We start from the raw sequence: 18,431 nt of genomic DNA on the forward strand, positions 1-18,431 counted from the left end.
TGCAGATTCATGGCCTTCAGCTGGCGTCTAGCCCACGTGTTAGCAAAATTCTCTTAGCTTCAGCAGCCACCTGCACTTTTAAATCTTGCCCTACGATAGACTGCGTTTCCCAAGAGCACACGCCAAGAGGGGCCCATGAAGTGCGTTGTGGGAACCGTAGTCCTGGGTGACTTTTCTCCCAGCCCAGGACTCACGCCCTGATTCCGGGACGGTTGAACTCAGGAGCTACCAATTAGCTGGGGCCATGTCGGTGAGGCCGTGGTCCAACCGGGAAAGCTGGTGTGGGAGCCTCGCATGATGATTGGCCAATCCATGACCCAGGGGGCGGGGCAACAAGGTGGGCGGGAAGATCGCGGTGATTGGGCTACGAGCCTGCGGCGGCGGGCGGGGATTGGCTGCGCGCTAGGGCAGGGAGGCCTGGGAAGGGGCGGAGGAAGGAGACCAGAGCAGGAAGAGCAGCGGCGAGGCGGCGGCGGCGGCGGCGGCGGCTGAGTCGGTGGTGGCAGAGGCGAAAGCGACAGCTCTGGGGGGTAGCAGCGGCCCCGAGAGCAGGATGCGGGTCCGGGTCGGGCTGACGCTGCTGCTCTGTGCGGTGCTGCTGGGCTCGGCCTCGGCGTCCTCGGGTCAGTATCCGCCCCCTCGGACTGGAGGCCCGGAGCCACCGCCCCCCGGCCTCCATCCCGGGGCAGGGCCATTGGGGCTCAAGCTGGAGACTCCACTCTTCTCTGGTCACGCCTCGCGCTAGCCTGTCACTCGCTGTCATTCCTTGGGCTTCTGTTGGCCTGGGCCAGAGAGGGTGTTAAGGGAGCTAGACATGGGAGGAAAAGAAGGGACGGTCACCCTGCCCATGCCTCTCCTCACTTAACAAACTTTACACGACTCCTCCCGAGTGAGGACTCCATGGGAAAGAATCCCGACAGCTGGCTTAGACCCACAGTGACACATGAGCCCTGCTGGAGCTTCCTGGACTCGCGTGATTATGTGCTGCCCTGGGTCTGAAACTCTGGGTTTGGGATTGTAAGTTAAGTAACTGACACACCTCGGGCTGTCACTGGGCAGAGCCAAGTCCATCAAAACCAGGATGTTGACAGTGGTTTGGTGGGTTTGCCTAGCACCTGAGATGGTCCTTGGTCTCTTTGTCTATTTAAAAGTGAAGACTTCTGATGTAACTGTGTCCACTCCCTACCCCTTTTTAAAAAATATTGCTGAGAAAGTGGTGTTTACCTCTGTCACAGTGTTTCTGAGTTGCCCCAGTTTGTTGACAGTATTTTTATGATTTTTGAAAAAACCTTGGTCCCTGTAAATTGAAAATGGAGAGCAACTAGTTTTAACTTTTTATATAGATATAGATATTCATGTGTTTTATGAATTGATTTTCCAATTAGCTGATTTATACTCTGATTCCGAAAATAATTTTTCTTTTTTAATTGTTTAATCTGCCTACATCTGAAAACCTGTATTTTGAGAGTGTTGATACAGAAATGCTTAGTGTGTCTAAGTGTTGGTAAAGAAACAGTGCAATAAAGCTTTTAAATTTTAATCAGTTTCAGTTAACAAGACAGCTGTTCTGTGGCTTTAAATTTTTTTGGAACAAGGCAGGGTATAAATGTCAAACTCTTTTTTTTCCGACAGAAAAATTCCCAGATGGTTATTTGAATCCCCAATTATCTGTCCTAGTTGTAAGTCAATGCCATAACATCATTCTGCTTCTAAAATAAGAGGTCTAAACCTAAAATTCTATCCATAACGTGGTTTGAGATACCATTTCGAAAGCAACAAGCATATGCTAGTTACTTTACTGCCAACATCATGCTTTGAGGTCTGCCCCCCTCCCCTTTTAGTGGTGGTTTGCGTTCATGAGCAAATCTTTAAAACTGTGTATAGCTCTTGAGGCCCTGCTGCCAGTTATTTGATCAAAGGAAGTATGAGATGAAACTGTTGAGTGTAGTAGGTAGAGTGTCTGGTGGGCCATGGTCCAGCAGCGTCGGAATTTCTCTTAGAGGTTGGTTAAAAATGCAGTTTTAGGTCTGGAACAGGTGGGGGTATCTGTAGTTTAACAAGCTTCACAAGCGATTCTTCACAGTCAAGTGTGAGAACTACTAAAGAATATGGTGTATATCTCTCAGAATGCAATTTGCAGAATTTAAAGAAAATTAAAGCATACAAACATTTTCCTGCGTCTTCCCTTGACTAGATTTCATATACTTAGAGCTCCATGTCAGTGGAGATGATACCTGAAGAAGTCATTTATCAACAGTTGGGATTCTCAGGATATTATAATAGAAGACTGTTAATACTGAAGTGTTAAATCTTTGGGTTGTGTTGATGTAAGTAGAGGACTAGGTTCAAGAAATGTCTACTCTGATTTCCATAGTAGTTAAACTGTACCAAAACGTTTCTCTGGTAGAGGCAAAAACCTTACTTAGCTAGAACTAAAACAATATAAATGTGTATGCTGGCAGGTGATAAAGGCAGTACTGTGCTCACGTATAGTGCAAATATCATAAAACATTTATGTGAGATAAAGTTTTTTAAATTGAGTACATGGATTTTCAGTTGACATTTTGCTTATTTATTCATGATGTAAGCCTCATTTCTGGTTTGGATTTAAAGATTTGCTCTTATTTAAAAATAAAGTTTTTGGTCATAATTTTGTGTTGACTTAAAGTTTGAATGTTAGTGGTTACCAGGTAGAATATGGTAACAAAGGGAATCTTGATCCTATCACTGTTAGTAACTGTTATCTAATGTCTTGTTTTAGAGGCATGTAAAAAAATTGATACTTTTATTAGAAATGTTTTCCTTGTGAATACAAAATTTAAAGGAGGAGATTAAAAAGATATTTCTCCATTTTCTCAAGATAGTGAAAAGTATATAACTTGTCTCACTTGGAAACACATGTTTTCTTATTTTCGGCAGGAAAAGGCAAATGGTTTACTTTTTTTTTTCTTTATGCCAAACAACGTTACAGAGTCTTTTAACTTAGGTCCACTGCCAGGTATTTCAGGTAATCGTTATATTAATACCATATATTCAAAGAGTAGGTTTCAGATTGCAGAGGATGTTTAATTTCACTGTTCTCTTGTTCATTAAAACATCCTTGTGACTCAACAGGGCAGGTGGTATTATTCCTTTTGACACGCTGAGAAAAAGGAGGCTGAGCAAGCTTGCCACATTGAACCACGTGTGTAAAATTAATACGTGATGGAGCCAGGTTTTGACCCTAGCTCTCCAGGCCTTGGATTTGGAGTAATTAAGAATCAGGAGTATCCTAGGATCTGCACAGATTCAATGGCAAAGCAGAAGACAGGGTGTCTGGTCTCTTTTCATCAAACTCTTAAGACTTTCTGTGTTTCCAGGTGTATAGGTCTGTTTAATTTACACAAGTTGGACAATGAATTTATAATGATCACATCTCCCTGAAAGAATGTCCCTGGTACTTTGCAGTTTTGTTAGCTGATATAATAAAAATGAAAATTGGTCTTTTTCAAAGGGAGATGTACGATTACTGAAGTGTAATGTAAACTATCATATTTTGGATGTGGTACTGTAGAGTGAGAAATCTGTTAACTCTTCCTTGAATACTTTTGCATTTCTCTTGTTGCTTGATGTCTGTATTCTGACAAAAGCATTACTATTTATTTATGCATAACTTCAGTGTCTTTAATCCTTACCTGACTACTACATATCAGAAGTTTCTAGGTTATAAGCAACTTCTTTAAAAGTGTTATATGAATGGATATATCAATTTGAAAGAGAAAATAGCTTATGCTTTAAGACTACCATCTGGAGTAGGCATTCCCAGTTTAGTAAAGAAGAAAGAATTCTCTTATTTATCAGTAACCTTAGTGTATATTCCTAGTTTGTGAAGAGAGAGAGAAGCATGATGCAATTCACATGAAATAACCCTGATGTCACAAGTTCCCATGTCTCTTGGAATTCACAAACACATTTTGCTACTCTAATGCCTAACAGTTTGTAAGGTCTCAAATGTACATGTCTTAACATTTATTATATATATTTATATTACCTATTAGCTACATTTGTGACTTGTTGTGACAAGGTACTAAATTTGGTGATTTAGTGATAGTGATTGAAGAGTTCCAACTAATCTAAAGTTTCAGTATTTAGGGATATACCATATACATTTAATGTCTGCTCCTAGATGTAATAACTGGTTAATGTTTGTGATTAATTAAATACATCTGCACCTATGACTTTAATTTATAATAGAGATGAATTTTTTTCCTTTATCCAAAGATTTGCTGGGAATACAATTTGAACCATATGTTAGAATTTGGGCTTTGGGGAATACTTGTGAAGAAGTTAGCATGAAGGTTAATTGTTAATTAATTGTCATCACTAAATGTTATGGACGCAGTGGGGCTAATGGGTGGACTTCTCTCCATTCACCAGAAATAAAACATTTGGAAGGTAATCTAAAAGTAGTGAATGTGAAGGTCGCTGTAATTTAAGTTTTCTTTGAATTGGCAGCACTTTCATATATGGCAAAAACTTCACTAGTAGACTGGTTTTCTCAAATATTCAAAAGAAACAAATACTGTGAAATAGAGTTGTGTATTTTGTACATAATGAATTGGTTATACTACTTAAAGTTAGCTCAGTACTTTGATAACATGAACTCCAAAACATGTTTTTGTTATACTCTAGAGAGTTACAAGTTACAAATAATATTTAGGATATAACCATGTGAAGTAAAGATAAATGGCAACCATAACACCAAATTTTGTAGTAAGAATCACATGGTCTTATAGCATTGTGTCTGCTGGTTAATTTCTCATATAACTTAAGGAGCAGGCAATACTGAAACTCACTCCTGGATAAAATCAGGTAATTTTAAGAGTAAAAAGGAAACTTAGAGATCATCTGACTGTTGTTTTGTTTTGTTTTTTTTACTGGCCAAGAATACAAAGATCAAACATTTGCGTATGGATGTGGGGCTGTTGAATGTGTTTATATAAGAGCAGGAAAAAGAATAACAAGTGTCCAGAATAGAAGTAATAGGAAAACACAGAAAGACTAATAAAAGGAAAATTAATGTAATCGGACAAAGCCAACGCAGCTGATATAAACTTGGAAGAAAGGTGTAACTAGTAGCTGAATTAGTTGTTTGTTTAATATAAGCTAGTGATTTCTTAATAAATAGATCTTAAATGAGTGAATACATGGTAGTATGATGCTACTTTTTACCTGTATTTGGTTGTCTCTTCAGTAAAGAGGAACACGAATCCTAAATATCTTAGTCTAGCAACTCTGCTGTCAAATAATTCTTAGTGTCCATCTTTAGTAGTCTTAGTGAACAGTAAAATGCTAATCAGCACTAAAATAAGCTCCTGTAACTCCAGAGGCTGTGCAGAGGAAAAGAATAGGTGTAATCCTGAACCACAAAATCAGAGATTTATTTTTATAAATTTAGTAACTCATTCTTTAGTAGACTAAACATATACAGAAGAATTGGATGGTATCTGAAGAAATGTCTGTTTTTGGTGGTAGTGGTAGTTGGTCTTCCTTTGTAACAAATAAAGCTAATACCATTCCTGGAGAAAGAGAGAAAACTACCCTCCTAACTCCTTTTTTTCCCTTTCACTTCGTCTTCTGAACAGTTGGCTGAATACAACCAATTTTTAGATAATTCTAGATTTATTTATCCAGTGTCTGATTATTATTTGTTGTACTTACCAAATGCTTTCTTTTAGTAATACCCGTGATTTCCCAACAAGAAATAAGACTAAATTGTCTTAAAATTTCTTTACAGATGAAGAAGGCAGCCAGGATGAATCCTTAGATTCCAAGGTGTGTACTAAAACTTGCATTGGTCAGTTTTTGATGCCCAATTTAGAAGCATGAATTATATACCTTAGAAAGGATATGAAATCTACATCTTTTGAGCAACGGGATTGGACTAAAAGAATAGGATAGCTGGTATCAACATTAGTTCTAGTTCTTCGGGGAGAAAAAAAAATCACTGACCTACAGGGGAGAGAATAATAAATATTTCCATTAAGAGTGTTGGTTATTATGTTTAATTTCAACTTGAATGTGCTGTGTGTGTGTGTATGTTTAAGAGCCTTAAGGCAATAACATTTTTAACTGCCCAATGAGAGATTGATTTTATTCCTATTTTTTTAGTTTTTTTAACTTTGAAGACAGCCTCTGCCGTTTGTTTCCACTTCTTTTTTTTTTAAAGATTTTATTTATTCAGTTTTTTCCCCCCAAAGCCCCAGTAGATAGTTGTATGTCATAGGTTCACATCCTTCTAGTTGCTGTACGTGGGACTCGGCCTCGCGTTGGACGGAGAAGTGGTGCCTCGGGGCGCTCCCGGGATCCGAACCCGGGTCGCCAGCATCAGAGCGCGCGCACTTAACCGCTAAGCCACAGAGCCGGCCCTGTTTCCACTTCTGTCAATTTAAAAAAATCTATTGAGTTAATGCACTTAAATTGGTTGATTGAATGAATAAGACTGATTATTACATATCTAAGGAGACCAATCAGTTATGATCCCTGATCTCTAGAGGGAATATAGATAAGAAACAGGAAGTTATAGTACAGGGCTATTATAAGGAGAAGTAAGTTCCCCTACATGCTCCCAACATACCACTTACTTGAGAGCATGTAGGGGAAGACCCTATCCCAGACTTTGAGAATTAAGGAGGGCTTCCTGGGGGAAGTAACAACTAAGTTGAAATTCAAAGAAAGAGTCAGGGTTAGGCAGGTGATGAAGGCACGTGACAAACACATCCTGAAGTCTATAGTGATGAGAGAGTATGGCACATTCAAGGAATTGAAGGAGATTCATCTGGATTGGTAAAAGTAATGGTCAAATTAGAGGGAGTCTTGGTACTATAGAAAACTAAAAATACTTTATATCCTCAGACTTCTTTGCCATCAGATGAGTCGGTAAAGGACCACAGCTCAGCAGGCCGAGTAGTCGCTGGTCAGATATTTCTTGATTCAGAAGAATCAGAATTGGAATCACCTATTCAGGAGGAGGAAGACAGCCTCAGGAGCCAAGAAAGGGAAGTTGTCACAGAAGAAATCAGCTTTCTAGAATCTCCAAATCCAGAAAACAAGGACTATGAAGAACCAACAAAAGTACAGAAACCAGGTAGTCTAGACATTTTCTTTGCTTTTACCTGATATAAGAAGGAGACAACTGAAATTTTAAGCTAGTGTGGAAAGTTGAGAAAAGTCTAATTTTACTGATTATTAACCACATATAACATGTAAAGTGTAGTTTTATAGGATTTTCTAGATTTTAATATATCCAAGTTGTTCCCTTAACAGATTTGCTCCAAGTTACATAAGCTGAATTCAGTAATCAAAACTGCGTTTGTATCATATTAATATCCTAACATTTCTCTTTGGACTCCAGTATGCAATAATCTGTCAGAGTGGTACACAAAATAGAAGCTCAGATGCGAAGGATTGTCCAACATGCTGCTTTGGTTATTTTCAGAATCATGTTAGGATTTTTACTACAATAACCTTTTCAGTCATCCTACGTAATTTTATTTAGGTGTTTATCCCTCTCCAGTTGAAGCTTATGTAAACTTTAATCCTCTTCTAACTTTCACCTTGACACCTCTATTTTTAAATTTAAAACTTGATCTTTCTCGCAATAGAGTGTGCTAAATTCCAATCCTTTTAGAAATTAATTATTAGTGTGTCCACCCTGTCCTGTCCCACCACCGTTCTGTCATTTAGTTCAAAGGTCACTGCCATACCCACTTATTATTCCATTATTAGCCACTCTCAGGAATTGATCCAGATTTTTTACCTTTTAAAAATATAATTTTTTATTACAAATATTCCATACTCGTGAATAGAAAAACCATTTTAAAAAATTAAAATTAGCTTAATCCCATCAGCTAGAAATAACAACTATCATGAAGACGACTCAGGAAACCTATGGTTTTAAGAAGACTAAGTTGGGTCAAAATGTATATACTATTTTACAGCCTGCATTTTGCACTTAATGGTTTATCTTGAACATTTTCTCATATCATTTAGTATTCTTTTACAATTTGATGGTTAATGGCTGTAAAAAATTTTACATGTAAATATACCATAACTGAGAAATAGGTTGTTTACAATGTTTTCTTTCTGGGAAATTGTTTTAGATGTATCTTTTTGCACATTTATGAAAATTGCCTGAGAATTAGTTCTTAAAAGTAAATTTGCTGTATTGAATATAAAATTTTTAAAGAATTTGATACATATTGCTAAATTGTTCTTCAGAAAAGTAATTCTGTTTACTCCTTTGAAACTACTCCTTTTCCTGTACCTCAGCCAAGTGTGTATTTCCATTTTTAAATTTTTGCCAAATATTATAGTTTATTTCATTCCTTTTTATTTTTTATTAGGGAGATTTCCAAACGTGCACAAAAGTAGAGAGTGTAATGATCCCCCCTACCCACCGTCACCCAGCTTCAGCAGCCATCAACACTCTTGTTCTTGTTTTATCTTTACCACCTCACACACATTAACTCTTTTTTTTTAGAGTATTTTAAAGCAGATTCCACATGTTATTTTACTTGCGTATCTCTAAAAGTAGGAATTTTTTTCAACAAAACCACAATAGTATTATAACACCCACAAAATTAGCTGTTATTCCTTTAGCACCCAATACCCAGACTCTTCAGTTTCCCAGTTGTTTCAAATGTCTTTTTAGAATTGGTTTGTTTGAATTACTATCCATGCTAAGATCTTAGGTTTCTCTTAATCTGTAACAATTCTCCCTCTCTTGTTTTTAACCATTTTATTGGTTAAAGAAATAATATCCTTTGTGCTATACAATTTCCCACATTCTGGATCTAGCTGGTCGTATCCTTGTAATGTCATTTAACTTGTTCCACTGTCGGCTGTCTAGTCTATAAACTGAAAGTTAGCTCTAGAGGCTTGGGTAGATTTAATTCTATTTTTTATTGAGAATATTTCATAGATGGTGTTGTATCCTTCCTATTGCATTGCATTGGGAGGCACAGAGTATCTGATTGTCCCACTGCTAGTGATAGATTGATCAGTGAGGTTGGGTGGTATTAGCTTGATGGAGCTATTCGAAAGTTTCTCACTCACTTTTTACCTAGAGGTTTGGGCAACCATTTTGTATGTTGTTTGCATCTATTATTTCATTAGGAGTGGCAAAGTGATGACTTCCTAATTTATCATTCCTTCTGCATTTGTTACCTGGGATTCTTTTATAAAGAGGAACTTTCCCTCATCAACTATTTTGTTACCCTGAAATTTAGTCCATACAGGGAAAGCAGGATAAATGCTTGCTTCTGTCCCTTGAAACGTTTTCAGATAATGATTTGGTGCCCTAGCAACTTCCAGAGGAGACCAGTGAGCATGTTTTTGTTTGTTTCTGTTTGTTTTGCTTTGCTTTTGAGCATCATTGCAAATCCATGGGTTTTATATATTTATGCTTTATTGCAATCATTCTTTTTTATTGCTCATGTTCTCCCATTTTTGGCCATTGAGAGTCTTTTTAAGTTCATTCCTTTGTCCTTTTAACTAATCGTAGGTGACTGAAATTTTCAGGCAGGACAAGATGTCCCAAATTTATCTTGTACATTTCCTGACCCAGAAGTGAATCTCACCCATTTCTCTAAGGAACGCAGATTCCTTTTAGTGGGAAATTGTCTTTAAATACTACAATCTAGTCACGAGGGCTATGCATTGCAACTGAGTTGTCATCACTAATAGGCCTTTTTGATGAATAAGGTTAGGAAATGTACTATTCATACTGATTCTTCCACTTCAAATTAAATATTACAGGTGAGATAGCACAAAGGGTCGAGTTGACAAATTGGACTCACAAGAATCAGAGTATCAAGACTGTCTAATATTTTCAAAGATATAGTTATCACAAGACACAGGCAAAGTGTGGAGAAGTCCTTGACTGCCAGAGCTGCTCCCAGGTCCTGTCTTGCCTCTATTAAGATGCGCTTTGACTTAGATTTTAACACCTGAGGCCTCTAAGTGATACATATGGAGTGTCACTTCCACAAAAGGGAGCTATTTCGGTTTGAAACATCTCCAGTTTGTTCTCTGATAACTGCATAGCTTGCGTGATATTTTCTAGGAAGTCATGCCTCCTAAATACATACATCCCAAGTTTGTGTACAGTGAGCCACCTAGACAGACCAAGTCCATCCTGCTAAAGCATTCCATAAATAAGGACTCTCGTGGTGGTAAATACCTTTAGTGTGTTTGCCAGAAGGTCTCTTGTTAGCATATTTCTAAGATGATTTGATCATGTCACCTCCCTGTCTCTCTGTTTCTTAGGCAGTAAAAGGAGAGAATGGATTGCAGGTCTGCTGCTATCTATCAGGGATTTTGCTGCTTCCTTTTACATTAATGCCTCCTTTCCCCGATGATGGAAATCTTGGTACCTAACCACATTAACGTTATATTGCTTTATCCTAATACATATATATTTATAGGTTCAAAATAACGATGGCAACCTTACTACTAACAACAGGACCACTGAATGCAGTTTAAGATTTCTTTATGGTTCTTTTTGTTCTTAGTATATATTTTACTAGGGATTTGTAATATGGTGTTTTTAAATCACTTGAATAATTCTGTGTGGTTATACCAACAACTTTATAAACATTTAGATTCATTTGTTTTGGTTTGTTTCAGTTTTTTATTAGTTACTTTGTTTTTTCCTTTTCATTTAGACTTGTTTTTAATTTAGTATTAATACATGAAAAGGCTTATGTACTTCTGTATAACATAAATTGCATATGCATGGCTTTGTGTATGTGCAGTGCCAACTACATTAGAACTGGGTTATATGACAATTACTTCTAGACTTGCTTCCTTTGTCAGCCTCTCATCCATGTCTCTGCCATATTGATCTTCCTAAACCCTAGATTTGATCCTATAACTCTCCTATTTACAACCTTTCATTATCTCCCCACTTGCCTGCGAGATGACGTGCACACTCCTTAGCGTGATCCACAAAGCCTCCTGTGTGCAACGTGCCTGCCAGCTTCTGTGACTTCATCTCCTGTGGCTCTCCCCTAAGCACCCTTTTTCGGTGACACTGAACCCATCACTGTTCTTCAAATACACCGTGCAGTTTATGCCTCTGGGCCTTGGTACAAGTTCTCCCCACTGCTTGGAATACCTTCCTCATCCCCTTGCCCAAATTCATCTATCACATTTCTACTCATCCTTAAAGATGAACTTAAGTTTCTCCTTTCTGAGGCAGTTCCAGAACCACCCAAGTGTACTTGAAGAGTCTCATGTATATAAGAGCTTCCTATCCGGTGTCCTTGCTTTCGTCCTTTCCCCTGATGTCAGTTCTCTAACAGCAGACAGACTGATCCTCCTTCCTGTTCTGAGACCTCCAGTAGCTTCCTGTCACACTCAGAATACAGTCCAAACAAGGCCCCTCCTCTCTCTCTGACTTCATCATCTGCCACTCCCCTTCACTCCCATGACTCCAGCCACACTTGCCTTCTTGCTGTTTGTTGAAGATTTCACACTTATTCCCAACTATGTCAGGAGTCCCCAAGACCACACCCCAGGCTTGATGATTCTCTAGGAAAACTCACAGGACTCAACACATTAGTTGTATTTACAGCTATGACTTATTACAGCAAAAGAATACAAAGCAAAATCAGCGAAGAGAAAGGTACGTGGGGTGAAGTCTGGGGGAAACCAGATGCAAGCTTCCAAGGGTCCTCTCCCGGGAGAGACACACAGTACGTGTTTAATTTCCTCAGCAAAGTTGTGACAACACGTGGGAAATGTTGTCTGTCAGGAAACCACGTTAAAGACCTGGTCCCTGGAGTTTTCGTAGGGGGTTCATCATGTAGGCACTCTGTGCCTAGCACATACCAAGATTGCAGACTCCCAGAAGGAGAGCAGGTGTTCAGCATAAACCATATTGTTTGTACAGTTGGGATGAGTCACTTATAACAGTTAGGGTAGTGGGAACCCTTCCAAAATCTTAAGTTCCCAGCCACTAGCCAAGGGCCAACCTTGTAAGCCGGCATTTTCAAGGACAGAAGTTTAGGTCTGCTATGTTAACCTATGAGAAGACCTATGCCAGGTCTTCTCTGCATAGTCTACCCCCTTGGTCATTGGCAGACTTGTCTTTACAGCAAAGTTATTGTCAGTAAGACCCAGACAGCAGAGTGAGACCAAACTGCAGTATTGATTTCGTTTATGCCCTTCACAAGTCCTGGACTTAGCCAGTTAACAAATCCCATTAATCATAAAGGTCTACTTTAGAAAGCCAGGTGGCTTCCTCCTTAAGTTTCTGCATTAACCTTTTTTTACCTGGCCCGAAGTATCAATTCAAGCCCAGCACAACTCTGGCCAGTAAGCTGAAGCTGACTTGAAAGCCTTCCAGGGCTGAGGCCGTGTTGTGTTAATCAAGGTACACATACAGAAGTACAATCCCAAAGGGCACATGTGGTAACCCTGGAAACAAAGAGTTTACAATTGTTAGGGCACCCTAAGCAGGACATATATTAGTCAGGCAGTACGTTGTGGCCTCCTGCCATGGGCGTCTCGTCCTAGGGTTCCCAGTCCAGTCCAAATAATTTAGTGCAGTCCTTGGTTCCAGAGAGACTGCCAGTCAGTTCCGAACAGTTTTGTTGTCCGTGATAGCAGTTCATCCACCTTGTAAGTGTGGACACTATCTTGAGGAAAGTGCGGGGGCTGGGCCACCTCCTGCTGCCTTGTAGTCAGCCCTGTCAGGTATGCTCATAGGCTCAGCGGTCTGAAATCAGAGCACTCTCAACAGCTTGGAGAGGTGCACGGAGAGCTTTCCTGTAGGAAGAGGGAGAAGCTTCCGAAATAGTTTCAAAAAACAAGGATCATAATGCCATCTCCCCTCCCTCTTGCCTCTCCAAGGGGAAGGGGTTTGGTTTATTTTCCTTAGTTGTTATAAAACCAGTGTTTCCATTCCACAGTCATTATTTTAAATTTTTTTCAATCATCCCCTACTCTCATCCAGACCTTTGATCGTGTGGGGTTGTGTGCAAGAGGAGAAAAAGATCTTCACAGAAAAACATTTTTATACAACTGAACCAGAAAGGTGACAGTCAGGAATTCGTCAAAACAAAATCCTGACTTTTCAAAAAATTTCAAAATAGGTTTACATAACCTCCCACTCCTTTCACCCTGATCACTTACTTATCCACTGAGTATCCTAGAAAAGATCAACATCTTTCTCAGGGCAGCTCCATTGAATACGCAGATTGCACTGAGGTGTGTGTGGCAGGAGAGAGGTGAGGGAAGCAGTCAGGTAGGTAATCAGTCCATTGTTGCAAGTTGCAGCTAATCAGGAAAGCTTTATGGGAGGAGTCAACCCAAGTTTGACATGCTCCAGAGGGGGTTGGGAGTCGGCTCCACCTGTCAGGAGAGAACAGAGGGTCACAGTCCCTGTGATGTACCGTCTCGCAAATTGCAGCTTTGGGCAATAGTCACAAGTGAAGAATATAGTCAGTCTCTGTATCAGAAATATAAAGCCAGTCAGCAGCTGGATTTCACTGGTCCTATCAAAGAGCAAGCCCTTTCTCGTGGGCATTTGTATGTGACCCGGACAGTCCAGCCAAACATTCATGATTTCCTCCCAGTGCAGGGCCCCACAGAGAGGTGGCCTACTGTGCAGAGGTCACAGAGTCTGAGTTCTGTTTATCGAGCCTGTGCCTGCTCTCGGCTCAGCACAGCTCACACTGAGGCTGGGAGCCTGTACCAGACAGTATCAGGTTTTAGCTTAGAGTTAAGTCCAGGCAATTAGGATCTGTGAATTCAGGATTTTTACAAAGCCAGCAGCTTTTCTTCTGCAGCAAAGGCAAGATGCTGCAGGGCCAGAAAGTCTAAGTGGCAGGCAAGGCTTTCCTTGGCCGTTTTTGTCATGTCAGCCTTCAGGTCCAAGTTGACCACTCGCTAATATGCACGAGTCTCTAAGGGTCAGACCTTCGCTTTCACAAGCACTCATTAGCCAACTAAAACCTGCTTTTTAGAACTCCAAAAGTATATTTCCATCTGTAGATCACCTTTATTTCCTATTGTCTCGCTTTTTCCAGAGGCTCCAATAAGCAAAACTCCATATCTTCCATAACAAAACCCATCAGTTAACAGAGACTTGTTCTGTTTCCAGTACTCAAAGAGTTTAAATTCCAACCCGCCCACTGGCAGCAAAAAGCAAGGAAGTTGTGTCCCACTAACACATTTCTTTTTTGCAGCTTCTCCAGATCAGGATGATTCCTCTGGCACGTATGGGATTACCAGTATTTAACATTTTATATCAATTTTTACCATACATCCAGATGTGATAGAAACAAAATACAAGGCGACTAAAAAAATTTCCTTTTTTTTTTTCTCATTACAAATTTACTTTAACTCCTAGCAGTAAATTCAGCATTTGCAATGTTAACTTTATAGCTGCCAGGGAAGATCTGGGCTGGAATGCCCGGGAGGGAAGGGGAGAGGGAGAGGCTACTGCAGCAGCAGCTAGCCTGAAAAAATTGCTGGAGTGTTACCTCCCTCCCTTATTTTTCTGGTTTATCTAAAATTTTGCTCCAGCCCTGGGACCTGATTTAACTCCCCCAGCCCCACTCAGAGGAGAGAGCAATGCAAACTTTTAACATTTTTGGCCCATTCACCTTTGGGAATTTGGGGAGAGAACATCTGGAAGAGAGAATAAAACCCAAAGACATTACTTTCACCAGCATGGCCAGAAGCGGCTGGGGATCCAGCGAGCCCAGTCTCCTGGAGTTAGATCTATCATTTTCAGATTCCACAGGTAGCTTTTACCTGTCACAACAGGTAGCAGCAGCTCAGCTGCTACTGCATACCATGGATGACCTCGTAACCACCTGGGTTGACAAAGAGTCATCCTACCCTGTGCCTTATCCTTCCTTTCCCAAACAGTGCTTTCACCGTATTTCAGTGAGTCAGGGGCGTTCTAGCAAATCCCACTTCTGATGCCAACTTATGTTGGGGGTCCCCAAGACCATCCCCAGGTTCGATGGTTTGCTGGGAGGACTCAGCTGTACTCACAGCTATGATTTATTATAGTGAAAGGATGCACAGCAAAAGCAGCATGAGGTGAAGTCCAAAGGAAATAAGGTGCAAGTTTCCTAGGGTCCTCTCCCAAAGGAGTCATATGGTAGTCACTTCATTCCCCCAGGACATGTGACAACACGTGTGAAATGTTGTCTTCCAGGGAAGCTCGTTAGAGACCCAGTGCCTGGAGTTTTTAATGGAGACTAGTCATGTAATCACTCTCTGCCTACCATGTGCCAAAATTGCAGACTCCCAGAAGGAAAACAGTTGTTGAGCATAAACCACATTGTACAAACTGTTTAGGCACAGTGAGTCACTTCTGTCGGTTAGGGTGATGGGAATCCTCCCAAAATCTGAGTTCCCGGATGCAGCAAAGGGCCAAACTTTCATACCTGTTGTGTTAACTCTTTTCTGCACATCATCTCAAACATTTGTTGAAAATGAGTAAATGGTCATCAGGAAGGGAATGATTACTCTGTGGTGTTCCCTATTACAGAATACTCTTAGTTATTTTAAAAGGAACATGTTTTGTTGCGAATAACAGAAAATCCGTTAAACAGTGGCAGAAGCGGAAGTTTGTTTGGCTCACGTAACCAGAACTCCACAGATAGGCAGTTCAGGATTTGTGCCATTGGGGACTCTGGTTCCTTCTTTCTCTTCTCTTCAGTCTCCTTAGCAAATGGGCTTCATCCTTGTGGTGCCATGTGGTGGTGGCTGTACCTCCAGGTCCTGGGTCCTCAGGAAGAAGTGGTGCGTGCATCAGAAGAACAGAAACCTCTCCAAGAAGTCACTAGTAGAACTGCCAAAACTATCACTTGACCGTCCCTAGCTCTATAGAAGGTGAGGAAGGGCTTACGGATTAATAGTTAGCCAATCTGCACTCTCTGCCACCTGGAAGAGTGTCAGTATTAGGTGAAAATGTCACGTTGTAAATAATTCACTTAATATGATTCTGTTTTGGTCAGGGTTCTCCAGAGAAATAGAACCAAAGGCCATCTGCCAACAGAATAATTCTTGCTCAGGGGAGGTCAGTCTTTGTTCTGTTATACCTTCGACTGATTGAATGAGGCCCACCCACATTATGGAGGGTAATCTGCTCAGAGTGCATTGATTTAAATGTTAATCTTATCCAAAAAACACCTTCACAGAAACATCTAGAATAATATTTGATCAAATATCTGGGCACCGTGGCCCAGCCATTTGATGCACATAATCATCACAAGTGCCTTATGTGAAAGAAAAGCCTTTTTTCTCCCCCCTTGTGTTTGCAAGTGAAAAGAAAAATGAACATCTTCTCTACTAAGTCATTACCTTTGGAGAAATGCAATGGTAGCTAAAGATGACTCTGATTTTTCTTTAATTTTGTGTTCTCTCCTGTTGCTTGGATTGTCTTTTCTGCAGTAAACACATTATAGTCTTAAAAAATAAAAAGAAGAAAAATTAAATAACCAGCATCTTGCTGTATTTCGAACGGCACAAAAGGAGCTGAGTGTAAACTTAACTAAATCATGCTTAAAATTGGGTTCTGAAGTAAGCAAGTTGGTTAAGTAATAGGATGGCATTTCTCCTTCACTGTCACTTGCATGGGAGTGGCAGGGAATAAACAAGCCATAGTTTAGTAACCAGATTAAACAGAAGATAGATGGGTAAGGAAGCATAGGCCATAGCCTACAACAGGTCCTAACTTTAATGAAAAGATTTTTTGTTGTTGTTATTGTTGTTTCTTTTGTTTTGTTCGGTTGTACAAGAAATTATTTGTGCAGGAAATTCCTTTAGAAGACCATCCTTGTGGGAAAGCACCCCACCGGGGCTTTTGAAACTCTAAGAACTATCTTTAAAGCCATTGTTTAGAGAAACTCATTGTTCTTAAATAGTTTTCCTGAGCAAGTTTCACTCTGTATGGTGTCTGACAGTGCCTGTCACCCAAGTGTCATGAAGCTTGTTACTTTCTTCTGGGCACATGGGCCAGTGCCTGCTTCTATTTCTACTTTAAAATGATTAGTTATTTCTCACAGAGAGAACTGAGCTTGTGTGAACTCTCATCTGAATGTTTTGTTGATTCTCCATATGACTACATTTCATTTTTCTTCTGAAAAATACATTTTAATCCTTAAAGCAATGCCTTCCTTAGTGTACTCTGCCTGTCAGTCTTTCCTTCCTTCCTTCTTTCATTAACATATGTTATTTCTCAACTGTAGTTAGCAGTTCTCAACCATAGGTGAAAGCAGTCTGCTTGTAGCAAGTTAAATAACGCTGGTATTTTCCCTAAGAGATTACGATACCATTTTCTTAGACAACAGTAAATGCCTCTTTATTTGGCCTATACCATTTGCTTTATCTCAAGTATGGTTTACTTTAAATCATCTGTACTTGTGCTTTGTTCTTAGTACAGTTATGTGTCACTTAACAATAGGGACACTTGCTGAGAAATGTGTCATTAGGCGATTTCATTGTTGTGTGAACATCATAGAGTGTACTTACACAAAGCTAGATGGTATAGCCTACTTACATACCTAAGCTATATGGTACTAATCTTATGGGACCACCATCGTATATGCAGTCTGTCATTGACCGAAATGTTGTTATGTGGTGTATGACTGTACTTTGGGATTTTTGATTATGGTTAATTGGTTGAGTTTTTATCTTGGTGTTTACTAAAATTGATTAATACTATATGACAGTTGTCTTGAGGTTGATAGCTTTTTAACATTAAATAATGGTAGTTCAACTATTTTTGACTACAAATATATTTGACTAAAATGCTACTTCTGTGTTTTTGGAAGTATAAGATTGCTTCAAATAAGCAGCATGATTAAATAGTATTCTTCTTCTTCTTTTTTTTTTTTTTGGTGACGAAGATTGGCCCTGTGCTAACATCTGTTGCCAATCTTCCTTTTTTTGCTTGAGGAAGATTCACCCTGAGCTAACATCTGTGCCAGTCTTCCTCTATTTTATGTGTGGGTCACCGCCACAGCATGACTCAGAAGTGGTGTAGATCTGCGCCCAGGATCCAAACCTGTGAACCCAGGCCACCAAAGCGGAGTGCGCCAAACTTAACCACTACACCACAGGGCCAGCCCCAGATTAAATAGTATTCTTATTAACAGAACACCCATCTAAACTTACTGATACAATATCAGTCTTTGATGGCAATGTTAAAGCTCTTAAAATGAGAAATTTGCAAAGCTAAATCCCTTGCCTTTGTCTGTATGGATCAGAAAGTTGACGTTTTTAGGGCCGGCCCCGTGGCTTGGTGGTTAAGTGCGCGCGCTCCGATGCTGGTGGCCCGGGTTCGGATCCCGGGCGCGCACCGAGGCACCACTTCTCCGTCCATCCTGAGGCCGAGTCCCACATACGGCAACTAGAAGGATGTG

At 40.1% G+C, this 18,431-nt stretch overlaps 1 protein-coding gene across 1 annotated transcript in view; it reads left to right on the forward strand.

Moving 5' to 3' along the window:
* Positions 1-458: 458 nt before the first annotated feature.
* Positions 459-18,431, forward strand: part of SEL1L (SEL1L adaptor subunit of SYVN1 ubiquitin ligase) — a 54,540-nt gene continuing 36,567 nt past the window's right edge. The window contains exons 1-3 of the mRNA XM_004426424.3: positions 459-623; positions 5,777-5,814; positions 6,895-7,126. Of these exons, the coding sequence (XP_004426481.1) occupies positions 554-623; positions 5,777-5,814; positions 6,895-7,126 (340 nt within the window). The 5' untranslated portion in view covers positions 459-553. The remainder of the gene's footprint in view (positions 624-5,776; positions 5,815-6,894; positions 7,127-18,431) is intronic.

Source organism: Ceratotherium simum, chromosome 24, assembly GCF_057802395.1.
Source record: "Ceratotherium simum simum isolate JZ-2026a chromosome 24, ASM5780239v1, whole genome shotgun sequence".
Lineage (NCBI taxonomy): Eukaryota > Metazoa > Chordata > Mammalia > Perissodactyla > Rhinocerotidae > Ceratotherium > Ceratotherium simum.